Source organism: Anastrepha ludens, chromosome 5 (genome assembly GCF_028408465.1).
Source record: "Anastrepha ludens isolate Willacy chromosome 5, idAnaLude1.1, whole genome shotgun sequence".
Classification (NCBI taxonomy): domain Eukaryota; kingdom Metazoa; phylum Arthropoda; class Insecta; order Diptera; family Tephritidae; genus Anastrepha; species Anastrepha ludens.
This window is the reverse complement of record NC_071501.1, coordinates 40,990,965-41,017,702: the sequence shown is the minus strand read 5'-3', so window position 1 is coordinate 41,017,702 and position 26,738 is coordinate 40,990,965. Positions and strand designations below refer to the sequence as shown.

The window sequence follows — 26,738 nt, the reverse complement described above, 5'->3', positions numbered from 1 at the left end:
TTAAAAATATTGGAAATTGTAAAATGTGGTGGATTTGAAGCTTATGGTGGTAGATGTGGTAGAAATGAAATTTAGCTAAACAATGGTAAGTCTACCACAAAAGTGGTTTAGCCAGCACCTGCATGCGGATTCTCTGTTATTCAGCCGACTGTAGGGATGCCAACCCCAATATATTGTAAGGGTTTAGTTATTGGTGAATCTTAAATTCTAAAATGGGATATGTGAATAATAGAAAATAAATAAAATAATGTATAATATAATAAAGGAAATAAAATAAAATATAAATATATTACATTAAATTTAGGAATTTGGCGAGTGAAATTTCATATTTACTTGTTTATTTATAAATCAACTAGATACACTAGAAGTTTTTAAGGGAAAGTTTCTGCGGAAGATTTTTGAACCTTTGCACAATGGTGACGACGAATATTGCAGGCGATGGAATGATAGACATAGCGCAGCGAATAAAGATCCAACGGCTACGTTGGCTGGGTCACGTCGTCCGAATAGATACAAACGCTCCGGCTCTGAAAGTATTCGATGCGGTACCAGCTGGAGGTAGTAGAGGAAGAGGTAAGATCAGCGTTGGAAAGATCAGGTGCAGAAGGACTCTGCTTCAATTGGTGTGTCCAGCTGGAGCCGGTTAGCACGCGGAAGAAACAACTGGCGCGCATTGTGAAACTCGGCCAAAATCGCGTAAGCAGTTATCGCACCAATTAAGAAGATTTAAATTGATAATAATTTAAATTTATGTAAATTTAAAGCAAAAAGATTGCTTGACTGTTACCTCTGGGGAGTCAAGCTGGAGTCTGGAGTTGGTCAAAGTATCTTCATGTTGAAAGCTGATATAAGCTGTCCTACGGCTACGTAAGGAAAAGCTCGATGGAACCGTCGATGGATTAGTTTTCACAATCCATTGGTATCGATTGTGAGACTATCTTGAATTTTCCGGAAAAGGCCTATTTCAACTCTTGGCACGTATAGGGGTTTTCAGTAAGAGCGCTTCAACTTTTGAACTTTTTTGAATAAAACACAAACGATTTGACTTTTTTAACTAATTTTTTTTTTTTTTATATAGAGTTTGAACATATACATTTAAGTATGAAATTCGATTTCTTTTGCATGACCACCGCGTTCACGTTTTACGAAGTCCAATCGTTGAATCCAATTTTCGACCACTCTTTTGCATAAATCGGCCGAAATTCCAGCAGTTTCGCGTTCAATATTGGCTCTGAGCTCACAATTCGTCGCCGGCTTGTTACTGTAGACCAATGACTTCACATAACCTCAAAACGGGACGGCTTGTTAAATGGACCGTAAAATTGCCGTAATGCTCTTAAAGTAGCAGCAACAGAACGATTACTTTCATAAAAAATTTGCACGATTTGCAATCGTTGCTCAAGTGTGTAGCGTTCCATGATGAAATGTATACTAATGAAGTTTACAAATGACAAGCGAAAAATAAAAAATATTGCGTCGTTCGCCCTCCCTATCGGAAAAAAGTTGATGCGCACCTATTGAATAACCCTATACAACTTCGAAGTTTGTTTATGAAAATTAGAGCCTTCTCTAGACGAATAATCTTTTTGATGATGATGTGTTGGCGACTGTATTGGCTTAGCCATATTGTAAGGATGAGGATACTCTCCGTAGAACACAAAAGAAAGATGCAAATGTTTTTTCTATGCTGTCATAGATGATTTCATGTACCAATAAGTATATCCAGAGTCTTTCAAGGGAATACAAGAAGGAATCTCAGGAACACTGACTGGGATAAGCTAAGAAGTCTGTTAGATGTGAATCTATCTAGCAAAGGTAGCCTTCCTTCCTTGACTATATGGAGTTAAAAGGAACAATTTCAGCAGTTCTATTACTGAGACCATATTAAAAGGCAAAAACAGCACGCCAAAAGAAAATCATCTCAACCCCAGTTGTAGCGAGGCTCCACACAGCTATTGCTAGGGAGAGAGTTGATATTGAACTAGGTATGAATGAGGAGGATAGAGCATGAGCCTTACTGCCTACACTGTCAAGTGCTTCAAGCAGATGAGTCTTACCTCCTTCGTATTGAAAACAATTAGGAGGATTATTGGCGATGTTCACCTGCCCCGCAATTGCGTTGGAAGTGGTTCTCGAGGTAGCACCAGTTCTTCTTTTTATTCAACAGTCAGCCAAGCGTTTCCTATTTAGCATGACTAGTGAAAGTTTTGACATACGAAAAGTGATCTTATCTAAAAACATGAAATGGTTGAGTCTGTGGCTCTCTCCTACCTAACTCCCCAGAGATGAAATCAGTAATGTTCTAGTTTTTGAGAAGAGGTTCGAAATTGAGCTGGATATTAAAGCAATTTGGAAAACCCCTATCTTTGACAGGAAACTCCTGGAGTGTACCCTTTACTGGTATACTGGTGGCTCGAAAATATACGAAAAACATTCGTTGTAGTCGAATGGATTGGTGCGTGACTAACATTTGGAGTAAGTAGGTTTGAATCTCCGTGCATGAAATACCAAAATTTAGAAATAGTTTTTTCTAATAGTGGTCGCCCCTCGGAAGGCAATAGCAAACCTCCGGGCGTATTTCTGTCAGGAAAAAGCTTCTCATAAAAAATATCTGCCGTTCGGTGTCGGCTTAAAACTGTAGATCCCTACATTTGCGGAACAACATCAAAACGCAGGCCACAAATAGGAGGAGCTCGGCCAAACACCTAACAGAGTGTATGCGCCAATTATTTACATATTTGTTTATTTATTTAAAACCGCTATGATTTATGGTCCCAAAGCAAAGCTGTCTGTACTGATGGATAGTTTTCCCAGCATTTTCTAAGCGGAGGGTTATAACATTTCGAAAGAAAATTTCGGAATAAGCTAATGCTATTGTGAGCGACGTCCAGGTTGAACTGAAAATATTATCAAAGACTGAGCTTATTAAGGGAACTGGGTTTGAATGCCGCAATACTCAACAAATGCGAGGATACAAAAGATCTTTCGGCCGAAGAGCAAATCTCTCATTATTCTAAATCTAATAGAGAAACTTAAGATTTGGATATGATAATATATATATGGGCTATACTACTCCTCTTGTCCGTTTTAATAACACATTTTCTACAAAAAATAATAGCAACGCACTTATAACAATATTTGATTCAGCTCTCGAAACATTTCTTGAATTCTGTTTTCGTTATAGCCATCAGAGCCGTATTCGATTTTTCCAATAACTTCCTTTCGGCTGTTAAAACGCCTTTCTCGCAGAGGAATAGAAATAATCGCAAGGAGCCATATCAGGTGAATTCGATGGCTGTTGAATGGTATTCGCTTCATTTTTGGTCAACAATTTACACTTCAATGACGACACTGTGCGAGGGTGCGTTTTCATGGTGCAAAATCCACGAGTTGCTTCCCCACAAATCCTTTCCTTTTGGCGAATTTATTTACGTAAACGTTACATAACGCCAATATAATAGTCCTTTTTAAATGTCTAACCTTCTGGCGAAAATTCTTGGTGTATAATACCGTTATAATCCATAAAAACAGTGACGCTTTCTTTTTTGACGGAAAACGGCATGGTTTTTTGGTATTGGTTTATTCGGAGCTATCCACTCTCGCGCCTGATGTCTGAATTGTGTGTCGTACTCATAAACTCACGCAGGTGAATGTTGAGTGCGATTCAGCTTTGGAAATCATGTCTTAGACGATATCAACGTGAACCCTTTTTTTGCATGAAATTCAGGTCTTTTGGACCCTGGACCAACTGTGCAGCAACACTGCCCGCCGGCATTTATGAATGTTCGTCATATTGGAGTTCCGAAGACGGTATAATATCCACCCTTATGAGAGAGTGCACACTTTGTGATCTCTCCCGATAATATTTAATATTTCAGATTCATTTAACTGGAAATCCTGCAAGTCAAACTTTGATTCCTCTTTCACTTGATTGTTTTTATGTACAGCGTTTATGACTCAATGAGATGGAGTCTGCTTCTTTTAGCCATCTTGTGAAGAAATAGGTAAAATAATTAAATTTGAATAAATTAATATATGTATGTATCTCTTCCAAGCGAATTGATCCCCTGTTATTCGATAGCAGTTGTTGTGGCTTTTTTGGGGTTTGCTGCTACTTGATGGTCCTTAGCAGATTTTACATTCCATTCTTTCTGATAACATAGACCCAAATATCATGGATACGTTGCTATATAGCCTCGTTGATGGCTTAAGCTTGAGGATAAAAGACGCAACGACGCGTGGGGTTAATTAGAAGGATTCGCTATAAGTCATGTGTGTTATTCTGCCAACAAGTTTTGAGCTGTTCTCAATGTAATTGAGGCCAGAAGTATCTCGCGTTTTTAGACGTTGATATGCTAGCCCAGCGCTCAATGAGCTGAGGCGAAGGCACATTTCAGTAGACCGTAGGCTTTCAAGGGAATCCTAGTCCTCTAATTTCGGGGGAACCACTTCACGGGTGTGCTGTCTAGCAGTTTCCTGCAATGCCCCATGTGACCAGCTGTTCAAATTAGCCTAATATCGAAGTCTTCGGATGCGGTCGAAAGGGGAGTCAGAAATTCCGCGACTAGTTTCCAGCGCTTGATTGTCGGAGTAAATGTAAAAATTAAAAAAAAGGGACTCTTGGTAATTATTTCGTTTGTTTACTTGTAAGTACATTCTGATTGAACTTTTGGCATTCAAATCACCAAATTTAAAAACAAAATCTATGTAAATTCTGTTTTTATTCTGCTGCTGTCACCTCGTATGAATTCGTCTTGATTTAGGTGATAAAAATCAATCGTTATTAAGAAAAGCTTACCTGTCATGAAAAAGCGTAAATTAAATGAAAAAAAACTATTTACATACTGTTGAGAGGTAAATGTATTACACATTAGATTTAAATAAAAAACAAAACTGCACACCAGACATAGGCAAAGAAAAATCAATGGCTAAAGAATTTGAGAGAATACTCATTCAAGGAGCATTAGAAGTAAAGAGAGTTGGCGCATATTCTGTGTACAAAATATCACACTTATCAGAGGGTTCTGATTGCAATATGGAATTAAATGCGCTCTTCTGGTTACTCCTTTGAGGAACATAGGGCCTCTATTTTGCAAGGCTTCTCCAATGTATATATGTCTATTGTCTATTGTCTTAGCGTTGTCCCAGCTTTTGTTTATAGACGATAAGTCATGCAGGATGCATATTTTCTAGGTGTTCTTGGCCGGCCGCGGCTTCTGCTTCCCTGAGGATTCCAATCTAAAGTCATTCTTGTGATGCTGTGGGGCGATTTTCAATTCCACCCTTAATAATGTCAAAAATAAATGTTGGTGAAATAATAATTTGCTTTGCAGATATTTTAAGCTAATTCGTGCACATCTAGCTTGTATGAGGGAATTGGAAGGGATAAAAGATAAAAGAGGCATATTCTAGCTTGAAGCGTACGAGCGACGTAAATAATAGCTTAAAAGTATCTGTGAAAGAGAGACAAGGTTGGGTTAGGTTGAAGAGGTTGTCCACTGTGGGACACACTCAGGCTCATGGCCTCAATTCCTACCGAGCCGGGATCTTCAAATCATTAAAGGATTGTCTACCCAACATGGCTAGTCTACGGCTGGATAGAGCAGGACAGGGACACAGAAGGTACGGGTGCGTCTCTTCCAAAAGTTTTATAAGTTACTTATTAATCGATGACATTACGCAGTGGCCACAATATTGGCGAATGGGATTCAAGTAACATTTACAACCCGACGTGAACACTGCCCACTGCTTAATGCCATCGAGATCCCACAATCAAACGAAACTAAGTAATTAGGCATTCATATGGGCCCAAAACTCACTTGGAAAACTCAAATCTTCACCAAAAGAAAATCTTTGGGTTTAAAACTTACTTCCATCTACTGATTGCTAAACAAAAAATCCCAATTGTCGCTATATAACAAACATCTCTTGTAAAGGGTGGTTAAATTTCAAGGACCGATGCTGAACTACACCTAAACGTCAACGACACCGTCAACACTTCTTTCTTTGGGGTTATTTGAAGGAAAAGGTGTACGTTGATAAGCCAGCACTAATTCAAGAGCTAAAGGATGAGATAATTCGGCACATTAACGGCATAGAACTTCAATTATGCCTCAGCGTCATCGAAAATTTGGACCATCGGATGGAGGTGTGCCGCCGAGGCCGCTGGAGCCATTTGGCCAATATTTTGTTCCATGCGTAATTGAGCCATACTAATATTACCATAATAAAGAGAAATAACAGTAATTTCCTAAAAAAGTTGTATTTTATTCAACACCGGCCCTTGATACTTAACCACCCTTCATAAGACCATTCTGAAACTGATTTGGAATATGGTATCCAGCTATGGGGTTGTGTAGGTTGTTGATAATAAATTACTTCAATGCTCAGGATGATAATAAATTATTTCAATGCCCAAATCCATAGGGATCTCAAAATACAGACGGTGAAAGAGTAAAAAAGAAAAAAGTAACCCGCTACATAATGAGATTATTCTTCCACCCAAATATTATATGTTGGCATCATGTCTAATAAAAGAAGACAGTCGTCATATCTGGCGTAAAAAACCCCACGCGAATTTATCTATTGACCTTACATTTTTGATGGCGGTCGCAGGAAGGATGCAAGGAATTTAGATCATAAGAAATGCAGTTGTATATATATATGTACATCTTCGATGCGGTACCAGCTGATGGTAGAAGGGGAAGAGAAAAATCCTCCTCTACGTTGGGAAGATCAGGTGGAGAAGGGCTTGGCTTCACTTGGTGTGTCCAACTGGCGTCGGTTAGCACGGGAAAGAAACGACTGGCGCGCTTTATTAAACTCGGTCAAAAACGCGTAAGCGGTTATCGGGTCATTCAAGAAGAAGAAGATATATACAGTCTGTGTCAGAAGAAAATAACCCACTCACGGGCTTAGTCGCCAGTGCTAACTCAGGAGCTACGCAGAAAAGCTTCAAAGCATGCCGAGAAGAAGTCAAGCTATACTCGACAACGATGGAGACTACACAGCTTATTGAGTAATTGCGACTCGTAGTTTTGTACATAGTTTTATGTAAAAAAAATTTAAACGTATATCTTTTATACTTCATGAAATATCTCGGTTCTTTTTTTCTGACACAGACTGTATATATGTATATATTGTGTTACGATTGAAATAATATTGTTTTACATCATTTTCAAATATTGTAAATGCTAATTGATAGAAGCAATAAATAATGGAGTCAATAAAAAGATATTAAAAAAAAATAGTATTTTTATTGGGAGTCTACTGTAACATTCCGCTCATGTTGTTAGCAGTTGGGGTCACGCTGCTTACCTACTCAAGTGGTTAGTGAACACTAAACTATTTGCTCCCTCACGTTTACGATGCGACGCTAGTCACTCTGCTACCTACTCAGCAATATTCTTCACTGGCCGTACAACCATTGCGTCATTGGCATAAGACACACTTCGGTCTATACAAGCGTGCAGTCAACAAGTCAGTCAGTTAATTGAGATTCGCGACCGTGAATGGATGTGTCCGTATCTACCTATGTGTCCGTATCTACAGTGACGGTGGAACAGCAAAATTCAAAAAGCGCCACCAAGTTCTTCCGGCCGTTGTTTTAAATGTTCAAATCGTCGCGTGTGTAGTTGTGGCTGTTGTTGATTTTGGTATATCGGCAAGGCACATAAAGAAGGCATAGGAAAGAAGAAAGAAATTGCATATTTTGTATTTGTTTACAATTGACAACTTAAAAATTATTGATTAGATAAACGATCGCGAATGAGCATTGCCCTAACGCGGTTGTGCTGTGTTGAGAAGTTTTAATTGTTGACTACAGAATGGTGACTGTTATGGCACAAAACATTTTTAAAAAGCATTGATCTTCAATCTATCGGTTATTTTATTCTTACAAAATCTAGCGTGTCTCATACGTAATAGCCGGTTTTGCAAAATTTTTAAAAGTTTCTATCGAAGAAAATATGTGTAAAGTGTAATTTCCAAATACGAAACCCTTAAGTTAACTCATTTTTACTGAGATCCACACCCGCTCCTCACTCCGTTACAGTCCATTCTTGCTTCATGTCTTTGGCTTTGGTGTTATTGCTATGCGTCGCTGGTAGTCACATCACGGGCGTGCTAGGCGAGGTTGAGGCACGCGTATCAGCCGTACGTCGATTGGTCAGTGCGCCAATATGCTGTCCTTTAGGCTGGTCCCTTGTCAAAATCAATATGGGCTTTTTTCGACCCGAACTCTACGAATGTCGTAATGTGTTTCACAGTGGCGATGACAATGAGAACAGTAAAAACCCAAATGATCTAGAAAACGCCATCGAAATTTTCGAACGCACCGCTCCAGTTTATGGTTACCGTATTCAACCCGCCGAGTTAGATAAAGGCGGCAATTTCACCGGTCAAATCCCACAGTGCAATCGGCATAGATTTCTCTTCCTCATTGGCGACAAAGAGGTGGAGTTGCCGCCCAACACTTGCCTTACAAGCATTGATCAACGACTTGCCGCCATCTCCTGCACGCCGACAAGAGGTGAAGTGCCACAATCACTGAGTGTCGTACACAAATGTTGTCCGCTCCGTTACGTATACGACGCAGGGTATCAAAAATGTGTACCACATGACGGCGAGCAGAACTTCCAACGCTATAGCAGTTTGCTGCAACAGTGGACGATCTTCGTGGATGGCATGGTGGAATGTGCTCGTGATATGGTCCTAGTGGAGTACCACCTAAGTGAAAGCCAGCTGAAATTCATCGATGGTAAAGTGGCCATTACCATAGGCAATGAGTGGAAAAAGTTCAAGTTGCAGGAATACTGCATGGAAGCAATTGAAGAAACGGCGGATGAGAATTATGTAAACAAGCCAGTTTTTTTAGTGCGTACCTGTCAACCGAGACGTGTGTGTCAGGGCATGGCTTGCATTCGGCGCTGCTGTGCGGATGGTGAAATTGTCACAAAGGGCAATGCGACGTCTTATTGTAAACGTGACGAGGCGGATGTGGGCTTCCACAGTTTCGAGAGCCTCCAGATAAGCGGAAACTTCACAAAACCTTCAGGTAAATACTTTGATATTTACGCTCTCAAATCATTGAGTTTTTGTCTGGGGAAGTTGAGAATTTATGATGAATGGGGGAGAGGAATAATGTGCGTATTGACTCACAATGTACGAACGTATGTATGTATGTAAGTATGCTGTCTGTGATCGTTTGTGTTATCGATCGCTTGTTTGCAGTTACCGGATGACAGTAAACACTTTGTATACGAAAACTAACATTTTTAACAATTTCGAAAGAAAGAGGTGTCGCTAGTAAGGATGAAACCGAAGTTTATACAGGGTCCGGCACACGAAGTGTAACCAATTAAAAAGGCCATAAATTTAGTTTGGAAAATTACTTTAACAATAAAAAGTAAAAAATATGTGAAAATAATACAAAATTAGGAATTATTTATTATTAATTTACTTTGCTCGATATGACCACCTTTTGCCTTTACTATGGCCAGAAACGAATCGCAAGCTGCCCGAATGTGGCTTGCAGGTATTTTGGCCCACTCGCGGGCAATGGCTTTTTTCAGCGCCTCGTGATTGGTAAATCTTTTTGTTCAGTACTTGTTCTCCAAAATTACCTAAAGAAAATAATCCATCAGATTCGCGTTTGGTGAATTTGAGAGCTATTGTGTGGACGTTATGAAGTTCGGAACGTTGGTTTTTAGCCATTCTTGGTTCACTCGAGCTTTGTGAGATGGTGCGAGTCCTGTTGAAACGTCCATGGTCTGCCACCGAAATGTTTGTCTGCCCACGGCTTCAAAGCAACCTCCAGAATACTTTCCCGCTGATATTTCGCATTTACCTTGACGCCAGGCTCGTTGAAAACGATTGGAGAGCGCCCATTTGCAGTTAAAGAGGCGTACATCATTACCTATGCCGGGTGTTGCCTCCTGGTGGCCAATCGATGACTCAATTGTATGAGCGGTCTATGAACGGTCTGTCAAATAAACCCTATCGTTTTGGTAGTTTACGAATTGCTCCATTTGAAAAATTTTCTCGTCAGAAAACCCAATGTTTAGAAATCCTACGCTCTCTCAAGTCTGACTTGTCACTGCTTTGGTGTGATATCATGCGCCTTTTGGATCTTGTAAAGCTTGACTTTGAGATTATTTTTTAGTATGAGGCGGATGCTACGGTCAGATATTTTCAGTTCTTTCGCCATTTGATTGACACTTCGTCGGGGATTTCGCTCAAGGAACTATTTCATGTGACGTTGCAGTCTTTTGATGACCACCTCCATGACATTTCGCGATGCTACCAGTATCACTGTAACGAGTAATGATGCGATAAACAAACACTTTATTTACTTTAAGGAGCTCGAGCTCTCAAACAATCGCTGGTTGTGATTTTCCAGCCAAATATAATGCAATCACACTTTTACGTCTGAGATCCATTACTGATTTTCTTTTTTCGCGTTTACTCTCGCAAAGTGCTTCCGGGGGCTTGTAAATATTAATCTGGACTGTCATTGAGCCAACTAACAGACAGCTTATGCATCGCTTGCGCGAGCGGTCTGAAGTTGGTTACACTTCGAGGCCGGACTCTGTATATGTCCCGCTTGCTTACTTCCGGCTAACAATATTGGTTAGAATTGGTAGAATCTCTCTTGCTAACAAGTGCTACTTTGGACTAAGTAGGCAATTGAGTAGTAAAGCCCTCTCTCGACGAACAAAACTAACACTCTACAAGACTCTCATCATGCCCGACCTATCGTATGGTGCAGAAGCATAGACGATGACAACAGCCAATTAAGCGTCCCTTGGAATGTTTGAAAGAAAGATTCTGCGCAAGATTTTTGGACTTTTGCACGCTGGCAACGGCGAATATCGCAGGTGATGAAACGAAGAGCGAAGAGAAGAGAGTTTAAATATATAGCACTTGAAATTTCGCTGATTGGATGATAATTTTAGATGTTCGATTTGTTCCCAGAATTAAGAATTCTATCTTTTCGTTACTAATCTAATATGAAATATGAGGTTTATTGCCTTCTTTTTTTTTTGCGAAAAGTTATGTAGGAGTTAACCGGTGTAGCAGCCATGCGATTTTAGGCTTTTCGAAAGTTGTTAATAAAAATATGATCCGGACTGTTTGCATTATCTGTGTGAAAAATGAGTCGTACTGAACTGATCTAAATATGTATGTACGTATCGATGATCCTCGAATTTTCGCTGAAGTGCTTCCATATGTGCGTCTGCCTACGTTCATACATACATACATACATACATACGCAAACAAGCCGGCAAGAATATTTGTTACTTCCAAAGGGTGCTCCCATTTCGTTTTTAGAAAATGAAATACATTTCAAAATATTGAGAATTGAGCAAGTGAGAAGGAATCACCCGGAAACCGGAGGTGCCTCGAAAAAAATGGTTTTGCGGTCAAAAAAAAAAAAAAAAGAAGAAAACTAAAATGCATTTGTTAACGGTGATGTGGGAGAATTCCTTTTTTCGAGTTCTCGATTTTTTGGAACAGTTGGAAGGCAAAAGCAATTTTAGCAAAAAACAAAAAAAAAACAATAAACGGAAATTCGTTATTGTAAGTTTAATAATTATAATTATTATAAAAAGAGAGCACCCAGGGATATTTGGTAAGTTATGTGAATAAGTACTGTGCAAAATTTCAAAACACGGTCTTCAAACATAACAGGTTTCAGAAAAAGCCTTAAAGACTAGCAAATATAGAAACCTAGCCTGAAGCAGTGGACGCTTCGGTCGACTTGAAATTTTAACAAAATATTCTTGAGCGGTCGACCCTCGGCAGGTAATAGCAAGCCTCCGAGTGAATTTCTGCCAAGGAAAAGCTCTCCATAAAAACCATCTATAGTTCAGAGTCGGTAGATCCCTCAATTTGTGGAAAAACATCAAGACACATACAACAAATAGGAAAAGAAGCTCGGTCAAGCACCCAAATAAGGGCTTAAGCGCCAATTATATATATACATATGTATATATGTTTATATTCTTGAGATATTATGTACTCATAAAAAAAAAATTAAATAAAAAAAGTTTAAGTAATATACCATACCCCCAACCTCCCCAATGGGAAAGACACTGGCGAGTTTATTTTCCGCTTTGTTTTGCCGCTAATTTGACGGATGCTGACATAATTTCCCAAAAAGGAAATAAATACAATTTGTAATCCACTTTGAGCACAATTATTTGCAAATTTTTACATCATAGATGCAATCATAGCATTTGTATCTGTAAAATAATAATAATTACAATGTTTTAAGATTCCAAATGCTTGAATACTCCATAGTTACCTACCACTCACAACGGACCCATTTCGTGGTCTAAGTGGCATCGTTGTTTCTATGTGCGATGCGGCTGCCAAACCTAACCTACCTAACCTACCTACCACTCTACGGCCTCAGTTCACATATGCTCATACATATGTATGTATGTGTTGTATTTTCTTCGAATCGAAACACCCTTCGCAGCCACGACAGCCGTATGGTGTCTATCCGCTTTCTTGGTATGTAGGCATGATCGGGGTTTGGTGGGGCTTTTATTTCAATATTGATACACTTTTTTGAATTTAACACTTTTCTCTCTTTCTTTGTTTACATCAATTATATTTTTTCACATGATTTTTTTTTAAATTCCGCAACAGCCCACAAATATGTACGATTTTTGAAGTGTGTGCAGGCGTGCAAGATCATCGAGTAAACAATCAAAGCAATTTGAATAATAAACGATCGAAGTGTTGTTGATTGTAATCTGTTGCTGCTTTTATAGTATTGTGTCTTCATAAACATATACACATGCAAACACACATACATACGTGCATTTGTTAGTTCTTGTATGTATGTATGTATATTTAAGAAGCAAACAAATATTGTTGCTAAACTAATTGCAATATCAGAAGAAGTAACAAGTGATGGCATTTATACAGATTTCCCTAAATAAATTTGAGATGTAATATAGTACTTGGTTAATTGTAAATAGGTAAATAGTTATTCAATCGTATTTCTATTTGGTTTTTACGAGCAGTTTTTTGATGGCAAAATGTGCTTATTGTATTTGTATCTGTCACCGTTTATCGAGAGGCGAGCGCAATTAGGAATATTTGTTTTGATTGCGAAAGTCGATTTTAAACTAAAAGTACTCATAAATTGGCGGAAGGAAGATTATGTGACAATTATTCCAAAAAAATAATATGCCAGCCATGCTCAAGAAAAAAGTGCTAAATGCCTTGAAACGGTAATGGAAATTTTAACTGAACAACCAATGTAAAGAGTCTTTCAAAAGTGACGCTTAGATGTCAGTAGTCAATAATTCCTAAACGGTATCTGTAGTCTAGCGTAAGTACACTAGTCTTCCATCCCAGAGGTTGTGGGTTCGAGTCCCACGTAAAGCACGGTCCTCGCACTTTTCCAAACTTACCTACTTTTCTAGTTTCTATAAAAAAAAAACCAAAAAAAAAATCATTCCTCAACTCCAACAACCTTATTATCCTTCCAATCCTTGCCCTCGCATAAAAGTCAGCGCATCACTTGCATTGTGGCTGCTATGCCATCTTTGACATTCGTCAAATAGACAGACAATAGAATAACGTCTTAAAATTATTGAAATTAATTATGAAAATGGTCGATCTTTAAGAACAACTAATGGCAAAATTTTTGATTTTTTTGTTCAAAATAATCGTCCGAACTTTGTTTTTACTTGATGATTGGAGAAAGTTCTTTGAAGACCTTGCTAGCGATGCGGAAGCGGCAGCAGGAGTAAACAACATGAGACAGCTACATATACCGCATAGTTGGCCGCCTAACCAACCAGCGGAGTAACAGCAACCAGCCGATCAGAGATCTGAATGGTGCTTTGCTGATTTCCAATGATGACCAAATCCGCAGATGGAAGGAACACTTTGAAGCAACTAGCAACATTGCTCTTATCAGTATACCTAGCTTTTAAGTGGGCAGCACAGCAACAACCAGCAATAAAATAAAAACATCCTAACCCAGCCTAGCGGATATTAAGAATGCAATTAAGAAACTGAAGCTAAACAAAGCGGGAGGGCGCAAATATCAGTGGAAATTCTTTATCCCCACATCACCGCCGTCTGGAGCAATGAAAAGCTGTCCAAGAAAGGCGACCTGCGTGACTGCGGCAACTGGTGAGGAATAACCCTACTTAACACCATCTACAAAATTGAAGCCGCAATCACACAAAGCAGGCTCAAAGATATCGAACGCTCCTTAAGAGACGAGCAAGCTGGTTTTCGCCCTCACCGAAGCTGTGTTGACCAAGCGAAGCTCAGTTGAGTGGCGCTCCCCGCTCTACATGCTGTTCGTAGGCTTTAAAAAGGCGTTCGACACTATCAAACGATACGCAATATGGCTGACACTGAGTAGAAAGGGAGTTCCACCAAGATAATCCGCCTCATCAAAGCCCTTTATGAGAACTCCGAACTGGCAGTGCTTCACAAAGGCGATATCAGCGATTCATTCACTACCAACGCAGGCGCACGGCAAGATTGACCCCTGTCGGAGAAGGTCGATGCTGCGCGAACTAGCAGATGCCGGCATCTCATGGGACGGTGCAAAATAACAGTACAGAACCGAGTACGATGGAAGAGTCTTGTCGAGGCCCTATACAAGGAAAAAAGAATCGACAGAATGAGTCGACAATTTAAAAGTTGGCAAGCAAATTTCAAGAAACCGGTTCTCTCGAGGATAGGAAAATGAATGGCAAACCAAAACTAGACGTTCTGTCGAAAATATTGCGGCTGTAGCTGGAAGTGTTGCTGAACAAATTTAAACATCGATATCCCAACATCGTTCTCAACAAATATGCATTCATGAATCGACTGTTAGGCGGATTTTATCTTTAGACGTGTTCATGGTGGACATTTAAATGATGCCATTTTTCACATATAATTGTTAAGAGTCGTATTTTAAATAAAAATAGTAATACTTGAAAGCATCTAAATTTTTAGCATCTAAGTTTTATTTAAAAACAACATCCAAGCGTTTTCTGAACTACCCTTTATAAAAAGTGATGCAGGCAAAGCATGACTTCAGAACAAAAAGATTATTTAATAGTTCACCAGACCTTGAAGGGCGCATTAGCAATTTCTTGCCAAATAACAGCTCATGTTCAGCAGAAATAAGTTTCAGTCGCTAACAGAAGAAAAAGGCTAGAATATTTAAATAGCTTTTGGTATCCAAAGTGCACTGGGAAGACTGTAAAATTCGGGAGAGGCAGTTTCTTGCTTAGCTCCCATGGTATTGGCTATATTGCCCGGATAAAAGACATATTAGGTGCTCCAGCTTATCGCAAAATGTATTGAGATAGTCGCGCCAGGATAACGCGCCTTGTCACAAGTCCAAATCTGCGATACAATGGCTTGATAACAACAAATCCGTTTAATAGAATGGCCTCATCAAAACACAGATTTGAACACGATTACAAGAGAATGTTCAATAAATTTTGCGGTTCTATAAGAAAAACACAATTTTATGGTTTGAAATGCACTTTTATTATTCAGTATAGTCTCCCTGACCATCAAAACACTTGTTCCAACGAGATTCCAATTTATGAATTCCATCCCTGAAGTGAGAATCTGGAAGAGCTGCAAAGTACGTTTCCACAGCTGTTATGACCCCATCATTTGATGAAAAACGTTCTCCACGCATACATTTTGTTAGGTCTGGATACCTATGGAATAAGCTTGAGCCAAGTCTGGTGAATATGGTGGGTGTTTCTACAATTCGAACTTTAATTCATGGATTTTAGCCATTATTAAAATGCTCTTGAGACACGGTGCATTGTCCTGACGAAAAATAATTTTTTTCTTTTGCAAACTGGGCCTTTTTGCACGAATTTTTTCCTCCAGGTAGTCTAAAAGGTTACAATAATATTCAGAATTTATTTTTTTACTAGTTTGCAAGTAATCCACAAACAGAACTCCTTTCGCATCTCAAAAAACTGATGCTAATACCTTCTTAACCTTCGTTTCGAAGCCGAAGAACCAGGTTCACAGCGCTCTTTAAGGGGGCAGATAGCTGTAAACGTTCCCTGATTTTCATTAAAATTATTTAAAATGAAGAAGTCAATATATTTTTTTGAAAATTGGCATACAGTTTATTTATACATTAAAATAATATGAATTTTTTTCTCAATCGGCGGGCATTGTAGAATCGGCGTCAGTGACCTGAATACAAGAAACCAAATTTTTTTACTTATTTATTAATGTCTATATGAATTAAAAAAAATGAGAAAGAAAAATCGCGGATTAAAATGCTTAAAAAAATTAATTTTGGGGCGAATTTTCCTACTATTTTTGCTTCTAAAAAATTATTTTTTCGAAAAATTTTCGAAAACTTGAAACACATAGAAAGTAATGTCATATAAAAGATGTGTGAAAAATGTCAGGGAGATCAGATAACTTTTCGAGTTATCGTGTACACCATTTCGAAAAATATAGTTTTGAGAAAAATGCGTCAAAGAATAGAGCCGTCACGGTTGACGACCTATAATATAAGAAATACTTAAATTTACGTTTTAAAAATTGTTTGACATATTCTTAAGGGTTTATATTAACATTTTATGAAAACAAAATCGAAATTTTACCCCTTAACCGCTTGTTTTGATTTAGGAAGCCTCATTCTTAGTGATCAATCGACGCACAAAATCTACTTTATCGCTTTCCAATGTGTTTTTGTTGACAAAACAAAGAAGAAGAATTTTCAACATATTTTACATGTTTTTATAAATAGCAAAACATCAAGTTGCTAAGTTATTAGAAGTATGCTAATTAGAGTGCTAGGATTGTGTGTGAGGCTTTGGATGAATACAGGGTGCGGCACTCGAAGTGTAACCAATTTCAGACCGTTCGCGCATCATGGAGTTGGTCATCAAAAGAAGAAATAGTTCAAAAAGTGAAGAAGCGACTTGAGCGAGATCTCCGACGAATTGCCAATCAAATGGTGAAAGAACTGAAAATATCTGACCGTAGCATTCACCGCATACTGAAAAATGATATGTACAAACGGCGCATGATCTCACACCAAAGCAGCAACGAGCCAGACTTGAGACCGAAAACGGTAAATTTCCGAACATTGTATTTTTTGACGAAAAAATTTTTCAAATTAAACAATTCGTAAAATCCCAAAACGTTAATATTTATTTGAAAAAAAAGCCATTGTCCGCGAATGGGCTATTGCCCGTGATCGGGCAGCGTGCGATTTGTTTCTGGACAGTCTCAAGGCAATAGTCAAGGCAATATCGAGCAAAAGTAAATTGATTCTTAATTTTTTATTATTTTCACACATTTTTTACTTGAATAAAAGTTTTTTTTTAATTGGTTACACTTCGAGTACCGGATCCGGTTCGATTATCGAATAAAATCTGCAGTCACTTCTTATATGTTAAGCCTAAATTTCCTTGAGGCCGTCTTATTTTAGCAGCGACTACTCCTACTGTCTACTGTATTGTTGTTATTACAAACATTAGAAGCCAGCCCGAATTAAATTTTATTAAATTGTGCGCGGTAAAGTTCGGTTTTATGCCGAATTTAGTACTTTCTTACTTACTTTAATTTGTTTCTTTAATGTTGTCTGAAGGAAGAAGAAGAGTGAAGAAAAACTGTAAAGTGACGTACAAACAGCTTTGTTTATTTCTGAAAATTTAAAAGAAAGTAGACATCAAGGAGAATTTGTTAAAGGCAAAGTGGAAATTATCGGAGAAGCTACAAGGTGATTGGGAAGTGGGAATAAAAGAGAGTAAGGAACGTAAGTGAGAATATATTTCCTCTATGTATGTAGACTTATATACATAGATACAAACAAACTCCATGAAAAGCTGTAAAAAAAATCAAAGGACGTAAGGGCTCAGATCATTAAGAGCAAATCTTTATTTCTCTGGTTTAGCGGTCGCAGAAGTTTGAAAAACCAACTATTTTTAAAGCGCGAATTGAAGGCGTCTGATACTTTAGCGATTTTCATACTATTGTATGTATGTATTTTTAATACGTTTATGCCATCACCTATGTATAATAAATAATTACTATTATCTCGACACCTGAACACGTTCAAACTAACTTGAAGATCTAATTTTTGTTATTTAATTATGCTTTTATATAAATGCACGCATGTTATGTTTTTATTATACGATTTTTACTTGTGATTCACCGGTACTTTCAAATTCAATGACGCAGATTGGCGTATGCAAATTACCAATTGGGTATTGCGAATTTATTTGAAGCAATGGATATACAATATTTTGTTTCAATAGAAATAGAAATAACCTACTAATAAGCAACGAATTAGCAATATACAAAAAAAAAGTTGAAAGTAAAAACACAGCTTACATATTTGCACATACACAGTTATGAGTCATATGAATTGCCGCTTCTTGTCAATTCAATTGCCAGATTAAGACGGCTTCGAGCGCACTAAGGCACAATTTTCAGATATACAAGGGGAGAACTTTTAATATTTTGCATTTAATACATTAAGGCAAAAGCCAGTTTTCTGCATCACAAACAGCCCTAATAAGTGAAGAACCACCTGTTTAATAATATTTGTACATTTTTCTATCGGCTTTCAAGCCACGTACATAAATGATTTTGTAAGAGCATTGCATATATTCTACGTGAAAACTTGGTACATATTCTGAATATCCACACGCAATGATCAGATCATTATTGCAAATAACTGTCAAAACGATCAGTAACCAAATTAATTGTATTTATGATAAGCTTACTGGACAATTTAAGCTCTCTCAGAAACACTTCTTTATCGATAAGAAATACACGAATAATACCTGCCGTATGCAATAAACATAATTGCCACAGGCAGAGAAATTGAACAGATGACGATTGTTGTATAATACAGAGATTCCTTAATGAGCCTGGGTATGCTATTAGGGCCCATTATGTACTAGCAGTCAGCGCAGCCTTTATTAGGTGTTTGGCCGAGCTCCTCCTCCCCCATAAATGTGCGTCTAGATGTTGATGGTGTTTACGACGCCTCGAAGCGGCTGATCAATTTTTGTAAAGAGCTTTTGCTGAGATGAGCTTAGATGATTTGTGAGCACACACCAAGTCTATTCGTTTCACAAGAACGACTAATATAAATATAAGGACATACACATAAATCTGTGGCTACCATTTATTCCAAAAGTTAAGACTTGTGACTTGAGGAAGAGTCATACTCGGCTGTGAAATAACAAGCACACCTCAGAAGAACGTCTAAAATGGAAAAAGTGGAACTAAAGTATAAATTAAAAGCTTGTAAAATTTTCTCAAATAAGAATCATTGTCTCAATTTTTTTTTGTGTGGTGAATGTCCGCCCATCTCGATTTTTAGCATATATGTTGTATCTTTTCTGTTTTAGATGCTCCCTGCAACCGATTTCATTATTTTTCGACAGGAAATAATCGATGAGGCCACCGCCGTAGGAGAATGGTTAGGTGTGGGACTACCATTCGGTAGTAGATAGAATGATAGAAAAAGTGTTTTTCTAACAGAAACCATGGCAAACCTCCGAGTGAACTTATGCTCTGAAAAACAAGCTTCTTATAAGAAACCATCTGAATTCGTAGTCGGCTTCAAACTGTAGATCCGTCCATTTGGGGAACAACGTCAAGACGTACGCCACAAACACCTAACGGAAGTGTGTGAACCAATTATTTATTTATTATACAATATATATCTAATATATTTAATAATCGATATTTTTTAATGTTCAAGACCATTTTGACTTAATTAAAAAAATCAAAAATTTTATTTTATCGATGAATTTCATGAAAATTTTAAAGAAAGTTCATTAGTTGATGGCGGTGTTACCACTATCGTAAGAATTGTTAAACTTGCAACAAAATTTTCGTTCTCATAAGGCAAATTTTGTACATTTTTTCCCCAAATTTTCACTGCCAAAGCTTGCCTTAAGCCCATTCCATGAATCAACGTGACAGTCCATCGCATCCTGACACAACCCTGTAATTATTGCTGTACGATCTGCTCGAAGGAAGAAATCACAACGTTCACACAAAAATTTGCTTCGTGTAACCTTAATTGTCTACAAAATTTTATTTTATTGTAAGATATTTTATCTGCCATCACATCGATTTTTATTCTTCAGGGTAGAGTCCAGCTTGCAAACTATCTAACACATCCTTCAAAATACCAGAAATATAGAGTGAGCCATTAGTCATCCATCTTTGTCATCACCATGCTGGTAGCTTGATTCAGCAAGAAGCACCAACACTCAAGCCAATCAACAAAGCTGAGGTCATCGACGATAGCCTAGCAAAGTTCTGGCTCCTTTCTTTTAGGAAGAGAACTTCATATTTACACATCTTTGCTTAAGTGAACATTTCTTATAAATCGGTTTTTAAGAACTAATTAAATTATTTTGTAAAGCTAGCCTTTATTCACCTCCGCTATTTGGGGAGGACTACGTGCAAATTTTCGGCTTGATGGCAGAAGCGCTCGTAGAAATTTCGCCCGCTGACAATATATTTACAAGAAAAATGGTTTTTTGCATTCCATCACTTTTTCCGATTGCTCTCCCGTTACTCTCTTTTGTGGCAGTTATTTGCTATTTGGCAGTTCTACAGATTTTGGTTCGAAAGTCGCTGGAACGCACATTATTTATTATTATACATTTTTATTTAAGATAACTGCCGAATATAAAAAAGTATTACGAAAAGGTTTGCACAACCGAGAAAGTTAGGTTAAGTTACCATTTCACGAAAACAAAGTATTCGGGTGCAAATACTGAGCAACGAGTTTAAGTTGAGTATACCTATTGTTTTGTACGTGATAAAGATATTGAAAATATATTTTGTACATATGTACGTATACATATAAGTTGATATCATTTCTGATTGTGTGGCTGCTACTCAATTCATGCACTTACACTCATTCTTACTTGCGCATATAAGTATATGAGCACATTTGCATGTAGGGGTGTAAGAATATATTTTATTTACAATTGGATGCTTGTGAATGAGCATTTCCACTTGTGCGTGGTTTGGCTAATTGCAAACGATAAATTTTGAAAATTTCAAGCTTATTATTGCTAATGTCGAAAATAACTCTGACCGGATTTTGTCGCGAAATCGCAATGTGTGAAAAGTTGCTGCTATCAAATTTTAATTAGAGCACGAAAATTTAATTATATTACTTCCCTTCAGAGCTAACATATTCACAGAAATGTTTATGGAAATGCCAACTTATTACAACATTCAACACTTTTATGGATAGAACTATACATACATATCTTCTCACGTACTATATATACGTACATACAAATATGTGTTATCTGGAACTAAATTTTTGAAGGGTTATTTATAATTTTTGATTTAATATCCACTACAGAAGTTTTTACGCATTTTCTAATACATGTATGCATGTATGTGTGTATGTAATGTAAATAAGTTGAGTAGCTGTAGAACTTTTACTTATCTGTTTGTATTAGGTATAATTTTTTCAATAATTTCGGAAGGCACTAAACTTTGCTTTGGCTAACAAGGTAAATTGAAATAATAAAATGTGGGTAAATATATAGGGCAGCTTAAGAGTGATGTACAAGGTGAAGGCCAAAATAAACAAGACTGAGCTAAGTTCTGATAACTTGACAGAAGCTTTGTTCTGATAACTTCGAGTTTATTTATTGAAAATAGCCCCCTCTGGCCTCAATACACTGTTTTGAGCGATCTAAAAGCTTTTCGAAAGAGTGTTTCAGGTCATTGACCGGAATGTCCTTCAGAATGTCGGTACAAGCCTTTTGGATGGCTTCTACGGACGCAAAACGTTTTCCTTTCATGGCCAAATGCAATTTTCCGAATAGGTAAAAGTCTAGTCAAAAAATCAGTCACAAGAGTGGATCGATGAGATGGTGCATTATCAAGCAATAAGCGCCAGCTTTCTCCTTCGCGGTATTCAGGGCGAAGTCGACGCGATTTTTTGGGTGGTGGGTCGTATGGGGCCTTCGGGTCACTTTGACGCTTAGTTTCAGGTTCATGTTTGAAACATCATGTTTCATCACCAGTTACGATGTTGTAAAGGAAGTACTCGTCTTTTCTCGCCTCTTCAATGAGGTCTTTCGAATGTTGAATTCCGAGCAATTTTAGGTCCTCAGTTAAATTGTGCGGAATGAAATCTGCACAGACCTTTCGTTAGCCCAAATGATCAGTTAATGCGATAAATCGATGTTTTGGAGATATTCAACTCCGATTCCATGAATTTCAATGATGATTTCGGTTCAGTTTTGTTAAATTCACGAACAATTTCGATGGAGTTTTCGGTGATTACTGATTTTGGGCGTCCCGTAAGTTCCTTGTCATTTATGTTTTCACAACCATCTCTGAAACGTGTAAGCCAGTCATCAATTCTGGCACGAGATAGACAATCATCGTCATAAACTTTTTTCATCAATTCAAATGTATCGGTAAACGTTTTACCGATTTAAAACAAAATTTGATATTACTTCTTTGTTCGAAACTCATTTTTGTACCGATGACACAAATGTACTGACACTTTCGACGCAATAACTTCGCTTCCACTGAACCGAATGTTACCAAGTTTTCACTGGAAGTCAACTAGATATATAATATAACCTCCAATGCACTAACTCATTAAAAAGATGGTGCCATCAAAAACATTTCTATGACGAAATATTTCTGGAACTCTATTTTCGGTGTAGCCATCGGAGCCACCTTGGATTGTTCCATTACCTCCTTTCGGCTATTTCGGCTGTTAAATCGCGTTTCACGTACACCTTTTGACTCGATCAAAAGAAATCGCAGGAAGCTATATAAAGTGAATTCGATGGCTGTGGAATGGTATTCGAATTGTGCGACGGTGCGTTATTATGGTGCAAAATCCAAGAATTATTTTCCCACAATTCCTTTCTTTCTTGGCAAATTGCTGCACGCAAACGTCCCATACCGCCTAATAATAGTCTTTATTAATTATCCACAACTTTCCAAAACTCGTGGGGTTGTGATCAATAAAAACCGTGAGCAACGACGTGGGTTTTTGGTATTGGTTCAATCGTAGCACTCCACTCACTCGTCTGATGTCCAGATTACGTGGATACACGTCTTGGCTCTAGTAATGATAGGTACGTTTGATGAATTTTTAGTCAGACTCAGGCTTGGAGTCATGTCTTTGGCTATAGCAATGCGTTTCAGACCCTTAGGGACCAACTATGCAGCAAAACGGGTAAAACCCATATCCTGTACGGCTCCATAAGCAATGTTCAAATCTTCTGTCAGTTCTCTGCTGAGTAATTTCGTCAGTTTTCGATGTCGACGGCCTGCCACTTCTTTTGTCATGCTCGATGGACTCATGATTGATCTTTTGGACCGCAGGATTGGTCCCATCCGCATGTGACGCATGTTTCTTCGTGTCTCCAAGACATCTCTATTGGCCTCTTGGATAATGTTGTTTTTGATTACTAGTTTACTCGTGGTCATAGTTAGGTATGCAAATGGTATTTTTGTCACTGAGCAGTTGAAGAGCGGTACCTTTCCTGGCCAGCTCATCGGCTGACCATAAGGCTGACCTTGAATACGACGCTAATATCATTTAGGGCTGCGCGGTATTACCGTGCCGTTAATGGTCGTCCGGTTATCCGAGAAAATATTTATAGTAGTTTTTGTTACTGCATACGTATTTAGATATGTAGCCACTTCTTTTAAATTGTAGCTATAGCTTTGGCCTGATAGATGCTGGTACGGATGGTTCCAGTTCTAGTTTTTTCGAAAATACTCCATAGTACACCTTATCGTCTAGCTTGGAACCATCTGTATAGAAATTTAATTCCCCCCTTCTTGACGGTATGCTCGTCTTGAAGAGTCTGTCGAAGGTGAGTCTAGCAATAGAATAGTCTCTTTCTTGTTTGTGACTATTCGGAGTGTGCAAAATAGAGGTGTGGCCATATGGATGTGGACATAAATGTAAATATTACTTAAATGCTGGACAATAATTTCAATTTTGCCACTTTTTTCAGCCATCTACTTTTAATGAATTCAAACTTTTTCAAATGTAAGGAATGCAAAATATGAAATTTTGCGTCATAGCTACTTCGGATTGAATAAAATTGTTATAACCAAGTGTGATATTATTATTTACAATTTAAGATATGATAATTTATGATTAGGTTAATCGAAGTGTAAACTATGAGTGTAGATGAAATCTCAAAAATTGTGTATAGCGAAAATGAGCAGCCTATTGTTAAACTGTTTGCACAGTTTTTGGATGGTATTACTCTACGAATTAAATTAATGATAGCCAATGATGTTTTTCTATGTTTCGTAGACTACGAAAAAGCATTTTACACTGTGCAGCATGACAAATTTTTCAATATTTTAAGATCTCTGAATATCGATGAAAAGGAAATCCAAGCAATTGAAAATTTATATTACCAACAGCAGATTGTAGTTGATGGTGACCACACTGAGGACATACCACTGCTCTTTAATATTTACTCCGAAGGAATATTTCAGGAAGCAACATATGAAAACATTGAGAATGGTTTCAAAGTAAATGGGGTCATTATAAATAACATCAGGTACGCCGACGATACAACTCTACTATTTGACCTTGAAAAACTTGTCGACAAAGCTGTAATACACTACACGGCCTCAAAATTAACATCAGCAAAACTAAATACATGGTTGTTAGCAGAAGAAATACATGCAACAACACTTATTTAACAATCAACAATGCTCCTGTAAGTAAATAAATTTAGATACCTGGGTTGCCTTCTCAACGAAAACTTGGACGCCTCAACAGAAATACGGTGTCGTATCGAAAAGGCACGATCCGCATTTCTTAAATATGGCAAAGTCCTAAAATGTCGCTACTTCAACTAAAAATGCGCTTCATAAATTGCTACGTATGGTCAGTTTTGCTATATGGCCGACCACGTTTCTAATGAAGAAGTGCTGCGAAGAGTGCACCGCGACAGACAACTAATCAAGAGCATCAAACGACGAAAAACTTCATATTTGGGGCATATTCTACGAAACTCGAAATATGAAATGTTGCAACTCATATTGCGGGGCAAGATTGAAGGAAGAAGAGGTATCGGGCGTAAGCAGTTTTCTTGGTTGAGGAACATAAGGCAGTGGACTGGTATACAACGTGTGGGTCCGCTCTTGGAAGCAGCTAGAGACCGCGAATAATTTTCAAATATAGTTCAGAATTTAAATTAAAAACAAAAAACCAAAAAAAAATTGTAAAAAAAAAATTTTGTTACTTTTAAATTGTATAGTCGCTTACATTCGATTCTTCTTCTTCTTCTTAATTGGCGCGATAACCGCTTACGCGATTTTGGCCGAGATTAACAAAGCGCGCCAGTCGTTTCTTTCTCGTGCTAACCGGCGCCAATTGAACACATCAAGTGAAGCCAAGCCCTTCTCCACCTGATCTTTCCAACGCAGAGGAGGCCTTCCTCTTTCTCTGCTACCACCAGCTGGTACCGCATCGAATACTTTCAAAGCCGGAGCGTTTGTATCCATTCGGACGACATGACCCAGCCAACGAAGCCGCTGGATCTTTATTCGCTGCGCTATGTCTATGTCGTCGTAAAGCTCATACAGCTCATCGTTCCATCGTCTACGATATTCGCCGTTGCCAACGTGCAAAGGTCCAAAAATCTTACGCAGAATCTTTCTCTCGAACACTCCAAGCGTCGCTTCATCGGATGTTGTCATCGTCCAAGCTTCTGCGCCAAACGTTAGGACGGGCATGATGAGAGCCTTGTAGAGTGTTAGTTTTGTTCGTCGGGAGAGGACTTTACTGCTCAATTGCCTACTTAGTCCAAAGTAGCACTTGTTGGCAAGAGAGATTCTACGTTGGATTTCAAGGCTGACATTGTTATCGGTGTTAATGCTGGTTCCCAAATAAACGAAGTCTTTTACAACCTCAAAATTATAACTGTCAACAGTGACGTGGGTGCCGATACGCGAGTGCGTCGACTGTTTGTTTGAAGACAGGAGGTACTTCGTTTTGTCCTCGTTCACCACCAAACCCATTCGCTTTGCCTCTTTATCCAGTTTGGAGAAGGCAGAACTAACAGCGCGGTTGTTAAGGCCGATGATGTCAATATCATCGGCATACGCCAGTAATTGTACGCTCTTATAAAAAATTGTGCCTAAGCGATTAAGTTCTGCGGCTCGTACGATGCTCTCCAACATCAGGTTAAAGAAGTCACACGACAGCGAGTCACCCTGTCTGAAACCTCGTTTGGTATCAAACGGCTCGGAGAGGTCCTTCCCAATTCTGACGGCGCTGCTGGTGTTGAGCAACGTCATCTTACATAGCCGTATTAGTTTTGCGGGGATACCAAATTCAGACATAGCGGCATACAGGTAACTCCTTTCCGTACTGTCGAATGCAGCTTTGAAGTCGACGAAAAGATGGTGTGTGTCGATTCTCCTTTCATGGGTCTTTTCCAAGATTTGGCGTATTGTGAATATTTGGTCGATGGTAGACTTTCCAGGTCTGAAGCCACACTGATAAGGTCCAATCAGTTGGTTGACGGTGCGCTTCAGCCTTTCACACAATACGCTCGCTAGAACCTTATAGGCGATATTTAGAAGACTAATCCCGTGGTAATTGGCACAATTTGCAGGATCGCCCTTCTTATGGATTGGGCAGAGCACACTTAAATTCCAATCGACAGGCATGCTTTCATCCGACCATATTTTGCATAGGAGCTGATGCATGCACC

General features: G+C 38.4%; 1 protein-coding gene across 2 annotated transcripts in view; it reads left to right on the top strand.

Moving 5' to 3' along the window:
• The first annotated feature begins 7,468 nt into the window (after window positions 1-7,468).
• Window positions 7,469-26,738, top strand: part of LOC128863790 (G-protein coupled receptor Mth2) — a 33,471-nt gene continuing 14,201 nt past the window's right edge. Inside the window, exon 1 of one of the 2 annotated variants that reach the window (XM_054103137.1) lies at window positions 7,469-9,055. In XM_054103137.1, the coding sequence (XP_053959112.1) occupies window positions 8,068-9,055 (988 nt within the window). In that variant the 5' untranslated portion in view covers window positions 7,469-8,067. The remainder of the gene's footprint in view (window positions 9,056-26,738) is intronic. The other variant, XM_054103136.1, reaches the window with a different exon arrangement.